The following is a 16,778-nucleotide window of genomic DNA, read 5'->3' as shown; positions in this document are numbered from 1 at the left end:
TCTTCCAACAATCGAGAGTTGCTCTGGCCACGTCCTAGCAACAACATACTTAAAAGAGTTGTATAGACCTCTCCTTTTTCTTATTTAATATGGTTTAAAAGAATTTTCTTTGTAAATTTGATAGACATATAAACTCCCCCTATGGTATGAATTTTTGTATAAAAATAAAAAATAATTTGTATGACACTTAATATACCTCAAATCCCCCGCCTCCCCCCATTACCGCTTACATGATTGATGGACGATCCCATACATGTTCAGCTCTTTTTGATAAGGGATGCACTTGTGAATGAACTCAATGTTGTGTACAACGGCAAGAGGTATGATCAAGTTTATTTTATTCTTAATAAGACTGTCGACCTTGCCATAGTTTGGACATTAACTTCTATCTCTCAAACTCGATAGCATTGCACAAATTATAGCAAACAGCAATTGATTGGATCCTGTTCCAAGGGGTAGGGTAGGGTAGGGTCCAGCAAAACTAAGCAATTTGTAGAATACTTGTTTTTGATTATGTGGACAAACAAAATCTTCTACAGATTGACAACTACTGAAAAACTAAACATTTCATATACTTTGCAATTGGATTAAATGGACAAATGCTAAGCATATGTAATGTTTAGTTTTTCGGTAGTTGTCAAACTTCCACTGGGCTCATTGAGTGCTTCGTGAAGCCCAAGCAGGACAGTTCGGTTTTGCGTCGTCCGATAAATTTGGCTCACGGTTTCGCGCATGTTTTCGTCGCCGGAGATTTTTTTTTCCTGTTTTCAAGCGTCTTGCTGGGTAGTGCTTCGTGAAGCCCAAGCAGGACAGTTCGGTTTTGCGTCGTCCGATAAATTTGGCTCACGGTTTCGCGCATGTTTTCGTCGCCGGAGATTGTTTTTTCCTGTTTTCAAGCGTCTTGCTGGGTAGTGCTTCGTGAAGCCCAAGCAGGACAGTTCGGTTTTGCGTCGTCCGATAAATTTGGCTCACGGTTTCGCGCATGTTTTCGTCGCCGGAGATTTTTTTTTTCCTGTTTTCAAGCGTCTTGCTGGGTAGTGCTTCGTGAAGCCCAAGCAGGACAGTTCGGTTTTGCGTCGTCCGATAGATTTGGCTCACGGTTTCGCGCATGTTTTCGTCGCCGGAATTTTTTTTTTTTTTTTTTTTTTTTTTTTTTTTTTTTTTTTTTTTTTCCTGTTTCCAAGCGTCCTGCTGGGTAGTGCTTCGTGAAGCCCAAGCAGGACAGTTCGGTTTTGCGTCGTCCGATAGATTTGGCTCACGGTTTCGCGCGTGTTTTCGGCTCCTAAGATTTTTTTTTCTGTTTTGGAGCGTCTTGCTGGGTAGGTATTTGGAAGGCACAAGCAAGACGGTTTGTTTTCGGGACGCCAAGAAGTTTTGCTGTCAGTATCAGTTTTGTGTTCAGTCGAGGATGGATTACCAACTGGTGAGTTCGTTTCATTCTTGTGATAACACATATTTTCTTGAAAGCGTAACTTTTAAGTAATTTTAAAACAAACTTTGTATGGTTCGTCACTATAAGTGTCGGCATTATGTTTTTTTCTTATACAATTTCAATATACATATATTTGTCTCTTTTATACGTTATTAAAAATTATCTTTTGAATTGTTCGACATTGTGAATGTTGACGTATTTTTTAAAACTTGTACCATATCGAGACAAAATGCACAGTATTACTCATATGTAATTTTCAAACAAACTATGTATAGTTCGTCACTACAAGTGTCGGCATTATTCCTGTTTCATATAATTTAAAATATATACATGTAATTTTCAGTTTTCGTCGTTAATAAAAACATCTTTTGAATAGAGTAGTGTTTGATCCTTCGACCTTGACGCTTGCTCCTGCGGGGGCGGGCGATGGGGGCAGGATCAAACTTGTCGCGCGTCGTTCGCTCAGAGAAATGAAAAAGCGCCGCGGATCGCTAGTAGTGTTTGATCTATTGATCGCGTCGCTTGCTCTTGCGTGGGCGAGTGACGAACACTTGTTCGGCGTTTAATGCGATTATCGATTTATTTCGCGAATCCGGTTAGGCGTGATTATATCATGGCTCGCATCACCAAACATTGGTGACTCCCAGATCTTTACCTTATCCCACTAACCCAATATCCTCTCCATGACAACCGTGGAGATGCAGAGGTGATCTCGGTCTCTAGTAACAACGGTAGTCACACTAACATTCCTTCCCTTCCCCGATGACCGTAAGGACGTGGCCGGCGCCGTTATTGACTTTTATATTTGAGCTCTCGATTTGTGCACATTGAAGAATGGTAAGCTAATCCCAAGCCCCATTCATTAATTCCCTGTGCAACTTCGATTGTTCTGGTCAATCACGGAGTAGCAACTACGAATTGTACGGTCATCTATGCTTATGCTTATGCTTTAGTTGTCAAACTTCCACTGGGCTCATTAGCCATAAACCACGAATCATAAGTTTATGGCTAATGAGCCGAGTGGAAGTTTGACAACTACCGAAAAACTAAACACTACATATGCTTAGCATTTGTCCATTTAATCCAATTGCAAAGTATATGAAATGTTTAGTTTTTCAGTAGTTGTCAATCTGTAGAAGATTTTGTTGCCAGAACGGGCTGATAGACTTACATGATTATTTCACTCTTGCATTGGTCAAATGTTCTGACGTGTTAGAGTGAAGGAAACGATTTGGAAAATTACCTGTAATAACTGTGTTGGTTTTCCAGTGACAGTTGGTGACAGGTTCCCTTAATTTTTGGGAGCTCGCAATCTAAGCCAGCTGTCTCCTCTCTCTCAGTTATTTAATATTATTTGTACTCAACAAAAAACTACAACCTAAGTTAGTTTATTGCCAGTCCATAGCGGAACGGCAACGGAAAACGGAACCGGTTCACCACCATGAATCGTATGCAGAATGAAGGGGCCGAAGCAATCATCGACATAGGGAGAGTTATCGAGATGTAGAACATCGAGATGTGGAGAGTCGACTGTATTTGAAATCGGATCATAGCTCTCTTGACAGTTTATACATGAGGGTACGGGAATGATCAACTTCTCCCCACTGATCAACTACACCCCGAATTACGGTACCTTGGCAAAAAAGCTCTCTGTTGATAGTTGTGGCAGTGTATATAAGAACACTAAGATGAGAAGAAGGCTCTTTCTCAGTTGGGATGTAATGTCATAAAGAAGAAGAAAAAAAAAGAAGCAGAAGAAGGATGAGGATGAACAGTAGAAAAAGAAGTTGTTTCTTGTTTAATCTTTCTTTAAAAAAATGATCAGCTTGCCTCACTACTTTGTAGTTATTTTTACAAATATGGTGTACCTTGTGATGCATAGGACATTTATGTGATTATCGTTTCAATATTCTATATTACTTTTATTGAAATTCTAACTAAGAAAACTGATACTATAAATGATTTATATCAAAATCATATTGATTGATAGGAATCTGCAATCAACTTTCATTACGAGCCTATAATAATATACAATCTAAATGGTCGTCACAGCTCTTAAACGTCAATACTGTGCATTATTATGATGAAAATGTGTATTATCCTGACAAAACTGCAATTTTCATTTCAAATTTGTAAAATATTTTGTCTAAGAAAATTATTCCGTTTTTGTCACGGTTCCGTTTTTGTCAACTAAAAATCGCCGATCGTGTTGGTAAAAACGGAACATACCTGTATATATATATATATATATATATATATATATATATATATATATATATATACGATACACGTATTTTTGGATTTTTTTATTAGGGTTTATGGTGACCATTTCCGAAATAGGGTGACCAGAAAAATCGCGATTTTGCAAAATTTTTATATTTAAAAATATTATAACTTTTGAACCGTTTGACCGATTTTCAATCTTTTTGGACGAAATGAAGGCTAAGGATTTTGACTTTTCAGGGAAAATATAAAATTTCACAAAAAGTGTGTTTTTTTTACATAAAAAAACTAAATAGTTTCCGTTTTTTCGTGTTTTGAAGGCCTTGGGACCAAAGGGGCTATCGCTGTTCTCATTTTTTCTTGAAAGTTCAGAAAATTTTACGTATACTGTCAAATTTTCAGCGATGTATGTTTTTTAGTTTTTGAGATATATTTAAAAAAAAATCAGTCATTTTTTATCGGTACACACTGTAGGTCTCAGCGCATTAGATTTGTATTGTTTAAAAAAAAATATAACTTTTGAACAGCTTAACCGATTTCCAATCTTTTTGTATGGAATGAAAGCTCAAAATTTCAACTATTCAGACAAAATTGAAAAATCTGATAAAAATATGTTTAAACGTAAAAAATATAAAAATTTCTAGTTTTTTTTAAATTTTCATATATTTTAATGTAAAAATTTTTGTTTTTCAAAGTTTTCTATTTTTATCTAACAGGGGCACTAGTAGACCACGCGGACAATTTCGAAACAAATTTTTATACATCGTTCTTACGATCCGAAAGGTTCAGCTATGCTGTAAAATCATTCTTTTGAAGCTATTCATCAGTACTGTTATATTGTTGAATTCTTTAACAAAATTACATAATCAACTCATTACTAATCACTGTCCCTGTATTCTCTCTTTCTCACATTCTTATCTGTTGCATGATTATGATCATTACTAATATCATACATGAGCATGCGCAATAAGAATTATTTCAGGATTGTAAGCAGTACATGGATAACTGAACAGAAAAGCTTCGAAAAGGGTGTTTGAAACTAGGATAATCCGGGCCAGGGAAGTATTATCATCAAGAGTAAGTTACAATTCTTCATTATTAACTGCTGAATCACACAAACAAATGAACTAATAATATCAAATATCTTTATATAAACCAGTTTTTTCAATTATAATTCAGTACATTATAAAAACAGATAAAGTTTGTAAAGTTCGATTGAATTGCGTTATTTATAGTAATGCTCAATCATTATCAAAAACTTTTAAAGCGTAGTAAGAGCAGTCCTTAGCATCACTCTCATACTGTTCTTATTTTGTTGTTTATAAAATTTAAAAAAACGATCAGCTTATTCTTCCTTACTTGTACAATTGCCTGTCTATTTCAATTTTTAATAAGCAAATCAAATTTCAAAACTCAAATTAAGTTGCTATCAGCACATTTACATTTTGCAGTATTAATCGCATAATTGTGTCAAGTCTTATCCAATTCCCTAAACCCTACCTCAGTGATTCCCAAAGTGGGGGAATTCGCCCCCCTGGGGACGATTTTTATGCTCAAGGGGGCGAACATTTGTAAAACATAATTTGGGGGGCGAAAAATCCAGGAAGGGGGCGAAAAAGCTAACACGGGAGCTGGTGTCTTGGTGTTGGAAAAAATACCCTTTTTATATGTTGTATTAAAAAATGAGTTGAAAAACACTCTGGATGTTGATATATTTTTTAGGGTTTTTGGATTGGATAAAGAAAGCGTTCGCAGAAACGTCAAAAATTTATTATTCACAGTATATGAAAATTATTGCAGCAATTTTAGAAATAGCAGATATGAAGCAGTTAATGAAAAATAAGTATGGAATCACAATTAACGAATCATATTACATATATGTGCCAACTTGAGACGTATTTGGGGAGAGGGGCGAGACCTTTCAAAAACGCACAATAGCAAACAAAATCAATGCAGTTCACCCAAATATGACACATTCATATGAATAGAAATGCCTTTGCTCGGAAAACATTTGGTTCAGTTTGGAAAAACTTCGCCCCAACTACGGCACAAGTTTGCGGCTACGCATACATAACATTTGAATAGTGGGAACTGGGCCAAACTTGTATCGAAAACTGATTCTGCTGTCTATAATGCACACAAGAAATTGTTAGTATAAATTACAATCCAGTAAATCATTCCTAATTGTGAGTTATCGATATTTGAGAAAATATTTGGAAATGTACACAATAATTATTGTATTATGATTCTATGAGTCGAGGACATTTTTTCACATACAACGCCTAATTAAAAAAAATGAATAACATATCAGGGGGGCGATTCTAGATAAGTATTGGCCTCGAGGGGGCGAAAGTTGAAAAAGTTTGGGAAGCACTGCCCTACCTCAACCCTCCCTTTCCTATCCGATGGTGTTCAAGCGGTCCGCATAGACCAGTGATTCCCAAAGTGGGCGAATTCGCCCCTCTGGGGGCGATTTTCAGGCTCAAGGGGGCGAAAATTTGTAAAACCGAAATTGGGGGGCGAAAAATCCAGAAAGGGGGCGAAAAAGCTAACACGGGAGCATTTGAAAATAATTACTCATAACCTTTGGAGGACACACATCTGAAGGTTATTCAATTCCAAACTTTTAAGTTAACTAAGTTAAAACTATTTCCAGAACTATTTTACCTTAAATCGTTATATCTCTAATCATGGTCATTTTAAAATAATTTGTTACAACATTACATGATTGTCAAACACAAAATATTGGTGTTATTCAGTGAAGTTCTTAAATATCAAGTAAGTTTTAAGAATGGTCAGCATTTGAGATTTTCACAAGATTTTGCAGATACCCATTATATATAAGGATTTTTTTTTGCATGTAAACTTTCAGGTTTGCAAGCTAATATTTCTGGCATCCAGCTTTTTACAAAAAAAAAATCTACAGTACCATTTTGGATGTTTTTTAATCATTTAATAAACAAATTTTGGAAAATTTAGCATACAAAAATCGGGTTCCAGCGATGATAAAGACAAACAAACTCTATTTATAAATAGATTTGAAGAAATTTTAAAGATGCGTTGGATTTATACCTCCAGAACTTTCAATTCGAGTTTTTCTTGGTGTTCGAAAAACACCCTTTTAATAAATTGAATTGATAATTTAGTTAAAAAGTAGATTGGATAAAGAAAACCGTTAGAAACATCAGGCATTTATAACTCACAATTTCTGAAAATTATTGCATTAATTTTAGAAATAGCAGATATCACAATTCGCGGGGTGAGATTTTTCAAAAACGAACAATTGCGAACAGAATCATTGCAGTTCACCCAAATATGACATATTTATGTAAAAATAAATGCGATTGCTTGGAAAACATTGCATTTCGTTCAGTTTTGGAGAACTTCACCCCCAACTACGTCACAAGGCGCCTATGAATACATTACATTTGTTATGTTAAAACTGGACCAAACTTTTACCGACTGAATCAGTAGCCTGTAATGTACGAAAGATATTTTTAAAATCGATATCATAATTTACAGTCCAGGTTACCGGTATTTAAGAAAATATTTTTAAATTTACATAATAGTTTTTGTACTATGATTCTTTGGATATGCAAGTCGAAGACATTTTTTGTCCTTATTAAAATATTTGTATCACATATCAGGGGGGCGATTCCACATAAATATTGACCTCAAGGGGGCGAAAGTTGAAAAAGTTTGGGAAGCACTGGCATAGACTATTACGGCCATTATCTATCCCTGTCCCCGGCTTTGGACTGACTTGCGTTCTCATTGAATGAAAATGAAAATGAAATTATACAAGGACTCGTCTATTTTACTAATGACTTCACGAAGCACTGCTTTAGGGATTTTGAAACAATCGTAAAATGATTTCTCCAAGTATTTCTTCTCAAATTCCATTAGAAAACACTCCATAGACCCTAGAGATATTTTCTCTGTGATTCCTTCAGGAAAATTTCAAGAATTCCTTAGTTCATATCAACCTTCTCGAATCCTTCCAAGATTTACTCCAGGCATTACTTCAAAAAATGTTTTCCAGCTCTTCATCTATGAGTTACTTTTCAGAGATTCCTTGTTGGTATTACCAAATTGTTTTCTAAGAAGAAAGAACTCTGCTGGAGTATTTCTTCATTGATTCTCTGAGTATTTCTTCATTGATTCTGCCAAAAAATCTCCTGTCCTAGAAACGAATCTAGGAGATTATAAGTGGTTTTAAAGAGGATGATCTGAAATCTCTTGATGAGTTATCCTGCAGCTTGTTTATAAAATTGGTTAAAATACTTCATCAAGCTTCTGCTTCAGTTTTTTTTATGGGAATAACTGGGAAAAAGTCTGCTTCTCAGCTTGTTGTTCTTCTTGATAGTACTCCCACAGTTATTAACTGAGAACCTTCCGTGCTAATTTACCATTTTTGCATGTGTATATCGTGTGACAGGAGGAAGATATTCTAGGGCTTGGAAAATCATCGTGGTCTTGCCGAACATCTGCTAGTTCACTGCTACGGATACTTGGACCCTTAAGTCAATTGTGCTTCTGATGTGATTCCACCAGAATTTTTCGATGAACTCTTATGGCGCTATCCAGAAAACTTCTGAAAGATGTCCTCAAATTTTTCTTTCAGAAATATCTTTAAATCCAATAAATTTTCCTCTATTAAGGTTTTTCAGGTTTTCCTCAGAAACGAATTTAGGAATTTCTTCTCAGATAATTTGATAATAAATCCCTGTTCGAATTCACCTAAGGCTTTCTGGATATTCAAAGCTTAAAATACTTCATCAGGTATTCAACCTTTATTTTCTCTTGAAACTACACCAGAAATTACTTTCACCATTCTACAAGGAATCTGCTACCCAGAAATTCCCTCAACTAGTTATTATTGGAAGTTAGCATCTAGGAATTACTGAAATGATTTCCTTCAGGGTTCCAACCAGTGAATCCTTTATCTATGGAAACGTCTCCTAAAATGTATACAGGCCTCCAGATATTTCTTCAGGATTCTTCCACCAGTTATTAAAAATCACTGCAAAGATTCCTTTAAGATTTTTTGTAGAAATTTTTCAGGAATTCTTCTAGAAATTTCTTAAGAAATGTTGTTTAATAATAGTATTATTAGAACTCAGCGCGTAGCAATTACTTCAAGGGCATTACAAACAATCCTTCAAAAAAAAAAAAAAAAAAAAAATCGACAGTGATTACTACCAAGCATTGCAGAATTCGCTCTCATTTGAGTATGAAGCATGATCAAAGCAAACAAAGAAAAACATCCCATCTGTTGCGGTCCACGATCGTCATTGTATCGCAATGTGTAACAAGTCTGATAAATGGAAGCAGCGAGCGAGAGCCCCAAAGAGAGAGCGATGATAAAATCCATTTTTCTCGCTTGTTTACCGTTGGGGATAGGTGTTTTTCTTTACTGGCACGATAAACAATTCACGAACTTCCAATAGCAATAGGGTCCCCCAGGCTTGGAGCAGGTTTAGAGGGATTTTATCATGCACTACAATCCCCCCAATCTGATCACAGTTGTAGCAGTATACGATAAACAGTCTCTCATAATGTGCAGCAAATTATGATAGTTACAGAGAGCGATATGTGAGAGATTCTCTCAATTTTCTCAGAATTCAATCCCTGATTACCACATTTATTTTTCTTGACAGGATGGTTGAATTCCTCTAAGTTAGTTATCAGATTTGTCTACAGTTACATATAAGAAAGTATACGTACGAATTCCGCACGATTTTTTCAGAACCTTCAATAACTTGGTCGAAATTCTGAAAAGATAATTGTTGGAGCAAAACTGCTGCGTCTTTATTTTGGCTTTGGGTTTAAGTACCTGAACAAATTATCAAGGATACCGTAATTTCGGGTGAAATTGATCATTTTTCACGGTTTTTCTAGTCTGTTTCCTATAATGTTAAGAAGGCCAAACAACTAAATGCAGGAAAACAAGTACGAAGGTGAGCCTCATCGACTTATGTACTGAAATTTTCTAACAAATGTCATCTTAGTGTTAACAAATACCTCTAAAATAAAAAATCAGAGGATCTCATTTCGGGTGAAATTGATCACTTGTCAATGCCATTATTGTTAGTTTCCAAAGCAACTCTATATGATAAATTTGAGCTCCCTGAATCCGAATATGCTTGTAAAATTCTTAACAATGCAATATTTGTATAAATAACAAGTAGTTAAATTTCAAGAATTACGTGGAAAACGCCTAAATGTATGCTTTTTTTTAAAGGAATTCAATGATATCTAACAGAAATTTAATTATTTCAACCATATAGTTGGTCTCGGCTGAATTACTGGATGAGGTTTTGGAGTATGAAGAACAATAAGCATAAACATGAATGACCGTACAATTCGCAGTTGATACTCCGTGATTGACTTGAACAATCGAAGTCTTGTAATTCCCTAAAAAAGCCACCAGTGTAATTCCTCTAGTATTTTCACAAAAATAAAAATATTTTCTTCGAGAATTCTACGGGAAATTTGTTTTGAAATTTTTACAAACTATTCATTGATTGTACTAAAAGTTCTGCCAAAAATTCTACTTTTCGAAGTTTAATATTAATTTTTTGAAGCATTCAGCCAGTTTGAGACTTTAACTTAAAAAATACTATTTTACCCTCACAAGCAATTTATCTGAACTTAACAGTTTAAGATGGGTAATTTCAACCACACCCCCAAAAGTAAACCTGTGCATGCATTTTGCGAAGTGGTCAAACCACTTAATTTGATCACGTCCTAGCTCCACACAGAGATGCGCGCATTTTGTTTGCGCATTCGCGTTGCACCCCCAAAGCCAGCAGAAGCCGCGTGATGTTTGCTTCTTGCATTTGCACTTGGCGTGAATATTTACGACGAGACGCAATGCGGTTTTAGGTAGGTACCGTATGCCGAGGTATCATTGATTAGCTGGGTAACATTGATCGAAATGACCTTCCTCGTAAGAAGTTAGAATAACATTTTCTGTTGCAAAAAAAAAATGTACGTACGAATGGTGTTTTCTCTTTAAGCTTATGAAAATGTAAGTCCATGTGAAGAATAAGTTTTGTTTGTGAGTAATTTCTTTTCATTTTTTCGAAACAATATTTTGCATTATTATGAATGAGACTACCTAAAATGGATAACTCATATAAGTTTTACTACATAATTATAGAAGAAAAATATTTAGTTTTAACTTACATTTGAATCTCCGAAAACGACTCCGTTTAATAAGTATGTTCAATTCGGTAAAATCAACCTATTCCTAAAAATAATGCGGAATTATCTTAGGAAATTGCCTACTTTTATGCATATTGCACGGTGTTTAATTTAAAAATTACTTAAAAAAATAATCTATGTTACCCCGCTTTAGGGTTTTTCAAATTTGCATTCTCTCTTCGAAGGAGCTGATGAGTGGGGTGTGTTCGGTTCGATCCCAGATGAAAGCTGTCCAGTCAGTTTAACCGATCGATTCGCTGCGGGAGGATCGAACTTGTTGGATCGGAATTTCACTTTCTGGTGTGTGGAACTTGCATTTTAAGATATATTCGGTTTGCAATAACACGGTTGTTTTGATTGCACGCGCGCTTCTAGATAAGAAATGGACGATACCGTCCTTATCATGGGGGGGACTTTCACACAAGCAGGGATTCAAATTTGACCTACCGAAATTGTTTCGAGTGATTAGCGTGCGATAAGAATGTTAAAAATAACGGTACCACCTTGTTTGTTTTTCGGTGTTTGCAGGAGCCACCTTTAGCACGACCCCACAGGTTTTCGCCAACGACGTACGATCCGAGATGAATAGCGTCCACACAGCCAACATTGCCGAAGTGCACGAGATGCCGATGGCCGTCATTAACCGTCCGATTCCACCGGTGCTGGACGACGCTAAGGTCCACTCGCTGATGAGCTCGATACAGGTTTGTTCAGACTCATTTAAAATTAAGCTATTATTAATATTTAATATAATTTTAAATATTTTTAAAATTAGGCTAGAATACCCTCAATGTGATTTTTGAAAGTTAATTTTTTATCTAGCATGAGCCTTAGATACTTCTTCTGTCCAACCCCTCTTATCGTGACAACATGTCTACTTGAAGGTTTAAAATAAAGAGCTTTTGGTTTAGGTGGGAATATTCTTAGTTGAGTTTTGGAAGCATTAGGAGAAATCTTCCATTTTTTGAAAGTATGAAGAAAAAATATCCACTCTTGCAATCTACTACAGATGAAACGCAGGATTCGTTCTTTGGCGGAGAGGCTTGTGTCATCCGCAAACAAAGATTTTTGACATCTCTGAGGTAACTCAGGTAAGTCAGATGTAAAAATATTGTATAATATTGATCCCAAAATGCTGCCTTGAGGAAAAACAGCTCGTACAGAAAATCTTTCAGATCTGGAGTTCTGATAATTAACCTGAAGTGTGCGATTTGACAGATAACTTTGAATTATTCTAACAATGTATGTCGGAAAATTAAAGCTTTTTAATTTCAGTGCGCATCGTACCTTCGTGCTGTGCGTACACGAATTCTCTCTGCTCTTGGAAGTTTTCTTAAAAACTACCTAAAGCAATAAAACAGTACTTTTCAGTGCTACAAAAACAGTACTTTTCAGTGCTAAAATTAAAAAGTGCTACTAAAACAGTACTTTTCAGTACTATTTTTTCTACTATTGATCCCTTTACGATCCTTGTTTGGACCCGTGCCTTCGATTTTTCGTTGGACCCGTTGGCGAAAGCTAGCGGTGGTAATCCTTCTTGGACACCGTCTTGGGAAAAAACCTTTCGAAGGTCACGTCTTCTTTCGTTTATTAATTAAACATGGTATCAACAACAAACAAAAGAAAGGGTGAATCTCTGAATTCACTACTTCCTTCCAAAAAAGTGGGTTTTAAAACTGTCACTACACGTGGCAAGAATGGAAGAAAGGACGCTTCCCCGGAATGCGAACTTTCTTCCAAGGGTGAAATGAATAATTGTATCGAAATGAGCAATCAGTTCGATGCTCTAGACAAATTTACCGAACACCAAATCGAAGCAGCCTCTAGCCCAGGCTCTTTGATTCAAGTGAGGAAGCAAAGAGTGCCGCCTATCGTGGTCAGTTGTTCCGAATTTGGGGGATTTAGGCAGGAGATCTTGAACTCCATTAGGGGAATCAAGGTTTCCTTCCAAATCGCAAAGAAAGGAGACTGTCGCGTTTTGCCGGAAACTCTTAAAGATCGTGAGCTTCTTCTCAAACATCTTGAAGAGAAGAAGCACAAATTTTTTACTTATGACGACAAAACTGAACGTTTGTTCAAAGTTGTCTTGAAAGGTCTCTCAAGTGACTATAAATCACCTGAAGAGATCAAAAATGGAATAAATGATTTACTTGGATTTTCCCCTGTCCAAGTAATCATTATGAAAAAGAGAACCCAATCTGGCATTGTTCGGAAAGGGCTTTCTCAAGAATTTTATTTAGTTCACTTTAACAAAAAAGAGCTAAATAATATTAAAGCTTTAGAAAAAGCAAAAGTTTTGTTTGATGTCCGTGTGACATGGGAACATTTCCAGAAACCTGGAGGAAATTACCAGAACCCCACTCAGTGCCGTCGGTGCCAAAAGTGGGGTCATGGTACAAAAAATTGTCGCATGGATGCTAAATGCATGATTTGCGGAGGTTCTTCTCACGCCAAAGACGTCTGTCCAGTGAAGGAAGATACCACCAAATTCATATGTTGTAATTGCGGGGCTAACCATAAGTCCAATTTTTGGAATTGTCCTTCACGCAAAAAGGTCATTGAGGCTCGTGCCAGGCAGATGAAAGATAATATCCGTTACGATAACGGTCGTTTCCGGAATTTGCCTGGTAGAGTATCGAACAATGCTCATTTTTCAGTTAACGATCGCTTGATCATGAATCATACCCATCAGGAAGACCATAATCATGCTCATTCACAAACTAATTTTAATCCGTCGGGTAGCCGTTCGAATTTTTCTATTTCGAATGTATCTACCCACGGTAAATCCTTTGCCGATATCGTAGCAGGAAATTCGAATTCCCCTGTTCGATCCATGGGTACCCATTCTACTTGTTTCAAATCAAATGGAAAAAACCCTACCGCCACAGGTAACTCCGCTTCTTCGTCTACCGGAAATTCCAATGGGAAATCACATGACATGTCTGCCTCTGATTTTAATTTTCTAACTGAACAATTGAATCTAATGATTGATGCAATGTTCAAAGCCACCACTATGACTGAAGCAGTCCAAGTAGGTGTAAAATTTACAAATCAAATTGTTATTGGATTACGTTTTTCTAATGGATCCAAATAATAATTTAAATATTTTAAATTGGAATGCTCGTTCTCTGAATGGTAAAGAGGACGAGCTGTTTAATTTTCTTACGGTTAATAACGTGCATATAGCAGTTATTACCGAAACGTATTTAAAACCTGGATCTAAACTCAAAAGAGATCCTAACTTTTTTGTTTATCGTAATGATCGACTTGATGGGGCGTGTGGGGGAGTTGCAATCATCATTCATAGGCGTATAAAACATCAACTGTTTTCGTCATTTGAAACTAAAGTTTTTGAAACTTTAGGTGTTTCTGTTGAAACACAGTTTGGTAAATATACTTTCATAGCTGCCTATTTGCCTTTTCAATGCTCTGGGCAGCAAGTTAATTTGCTCCAAACTGACTTGCGTAAATTGACTCGCAATAAGTCAAAATTTTTTGTCATTGGTGACTTTAATGCCAAACTTCGGTCATGGAATAATTCTCAAAGTAATTCCAACGGCAGAATTTTATTTGATGAGTGCTCTTCAGGATATTTCTCAATTCAATACCCTGATAGCCCCACATGTTTTTCCTCTTCTAGAAATCCATCTACGATTGATTTGGTCTTAACCGACTCTAGTCATCTTTGTAGCCAACTGATTACTCATGCTGATTTTGATTCTGATCATGTCCCTGTTACATTTCAAATATCCCAAGAAGCGATTCTTAAACCTATCAGCTCCACTTTCAATTATTTACGAGCCGACTGGAATATATATGAAACGTATGTTGACTCCAATCTTGATGTTAACATTTCTTTAGAAACTAAACTTGATATTGACAATGCTCTTGAAACTTTAACAAATTCCATTGTTGAAGCCCGGAGCATTGCAATTCCAAAATGTGAAGTAAAATTTGAATCCGTGATTATAGACGATGATCTTAAACTCTTGATCCGTCTTAAAAATGTGAGGAGAAGGCAATTTCAACGCTCTCGCGATCCTGCTATGAAAATTATATGGCAGGATTTACAGAAAGAAATCAAGAAACGTTTTGCTCAATTAAGAAACAAAAATTTTGAAAATAAAATTTCTCAATTGGACCCTGGCTCTAAGCCCTTTTGGAAATTATCGAAAATCTTGAAAAAACCTCAGAAGCCAATACCGGCATTGAAAGAGGAAAACAAATTATTACTAACTAATTGCGAAAAAGCTCAAAAACTTGCTATGCAGTTTGAAAGTGCGCACAATTTTAATTTAGGACTTACTAGTCCAATTGAAAATGAAGTTACTCAGGAGTTCGAAAATATTCTCAATCAAGAGAACGTTTTCGAAAATGCCTGGGAGACTGATTTGGAAGAAGTGAGAACTATTATTAAAAAATTCAAAAACATGATAGCTCCTGGCGATGATGGAATTTTCTACATCCTCATCAAGAAACTTCCAGAAAGTAGCTTATCATTTTTAGTTGATATATTTAACAAATGTTTTCAATTAGCATATTTTCCTGACAAATGGAAAAATGCTAAGGTTGTTCCAATTTGGAAACCAGACAAAAATCCTGCAGAAGCTTCTAGCTATCGTCCAATCAGTTTGCTTTCCTTCATCAGTAAACTTTTTGAAAAGGTTATTTTGAACAGAATGATGGCCCACATCAACGAAAATTCAATTTTTGCCAATGAACAGTTCGGATTCCGCCATGGACATTCGACCACTCATCAACTTTTACGTGTAACAAATTTGATCCGTTCCAACAAATCTGAAGGCTATTCTACTGGTCTTGCTCTTCTAGACATAGAAAAAGCATTCGACAGTGTTTGGCATGAAGGTTTGATTGTAAAATTAAAAAACTTCAATTTTCCAACATACATTGTTAGAATAATTCAAAGTTATCTGTCAAATCGTACACTTCAGGTTAATTATCAGAACTCCAGATCTGAAAGACTTCCTGTAAGAGCTGGTGTTCCTCAAGGCAGCATTTTGGGACCAATATTATACAATATTTTCACATCTGACTTACCTGAGCTACCTCAGGGATGTCAAAAATCTTTGTTTGCGGATGACACAGGCCTCTCCGCCAAAGGACGAAGCCTGCGTGTCATCTGTAGTCGATTGCAAAAAAGTTTGGATATTTTTTCTTCATACTTGCAAAAATGGAAGATTTCTCCTAATGCTTCCAAAACTCAACTAATAATATTCCCACATAAACCAAAAGCTCTTTATTTGAAACCTTCAAGTAGACATGTTGTCACGATGAGAGGGGTTCCAATAAATTGGTCAGATGAAGTTAAGTATCTAGGGCTCATGCTAGATAAGAATTTAACTTTCAAAAATCACATTGAGGGCATTCAAGCCAAATGAAATAAATATGTAAAATGTCTCTATCCCCTTATTAATAGAAAATCAAAACTTTGTCTTAAGAACAAGCTTTTGATATTCAAACAAATTTTCAGGCCAGCCATGTTGTATGCTGTACCAATATGGACTAGCTGTTGTAATACCAGGAAGAAAGCTCTGCAGAGAATTCAAAATAAAATTTTGAAAATGATTCTGAGGCTTCCTTCCCTGGTATAGTACCATGAGTTACATAGAATATCCAATGTTGAAACATTGGAACAAATGTCAAATACAATCATTAATAATTTCAGGCAAAAATCGTTACAATCTTCTATTGCCACGATTAATGCGTTATATGTTTAGGTTAAGTTAGGTTAAGTATATTAAAAACTTTTTTTTTTCTCTCTTATAAGCAGGTGAAATCAACTCACCTGTAAAAAAAAAACTGAACTGCTACGGCAAATGAAATGTAATATGTTGTTAACAAAATGTTAATTAAATCTTAAATTTGTTTTACCAAATTAGGATGATAGTGTTGT

General features: G+C 35.8%; 1 protein-coding gene across 3 annotated transcripts in view; it reads left to right on the top strand.

Moving 5' to 3' along the window:
* Positions 1-16,778, top strand: part of LOC5578621 (putative sulfiredoxin) — a 31,484-nt gene that overhangs the window by 13,804 nt on the left and 902 nt on the right. For 2 of the 3 annotated variants that reach the window (XM_001656992.2, XM_021839156.1), the window contains exon 2: positions 11,393-11,568. In XM_001656992.2, the coding sequence (XP_001657042.1) occupies positions 11,393-11,568 (176 nt within the window). Of the gene's footprint in view, positions 1-11,075; positions 11,165-11,392; positions 11,569-16,778 lie in introns of those variants that run through there. The other variant, XM_021839163.1, reaches the window with a different exon arrangement.

The sequence above is a fragment of the Aedes aegypti genome, chromosome 1 (genome assembly GCF_002204515.2).
Source record: "Aedes aegypti strain LVP_AGWG chromosome 1, AaegL5.0 Primary Assembly, whole genome shotgun sequence".
NCBI classification, from domain to species: domain Eukaryota; kingdom Metazoa; phylum Arthropoda; class Insecta; order Diptera; family Culicidae; genus Aedes; species Aedes aegypti.
This window is presented reverse-complemented; position numbering and strand designations above follow the sequence as displayed.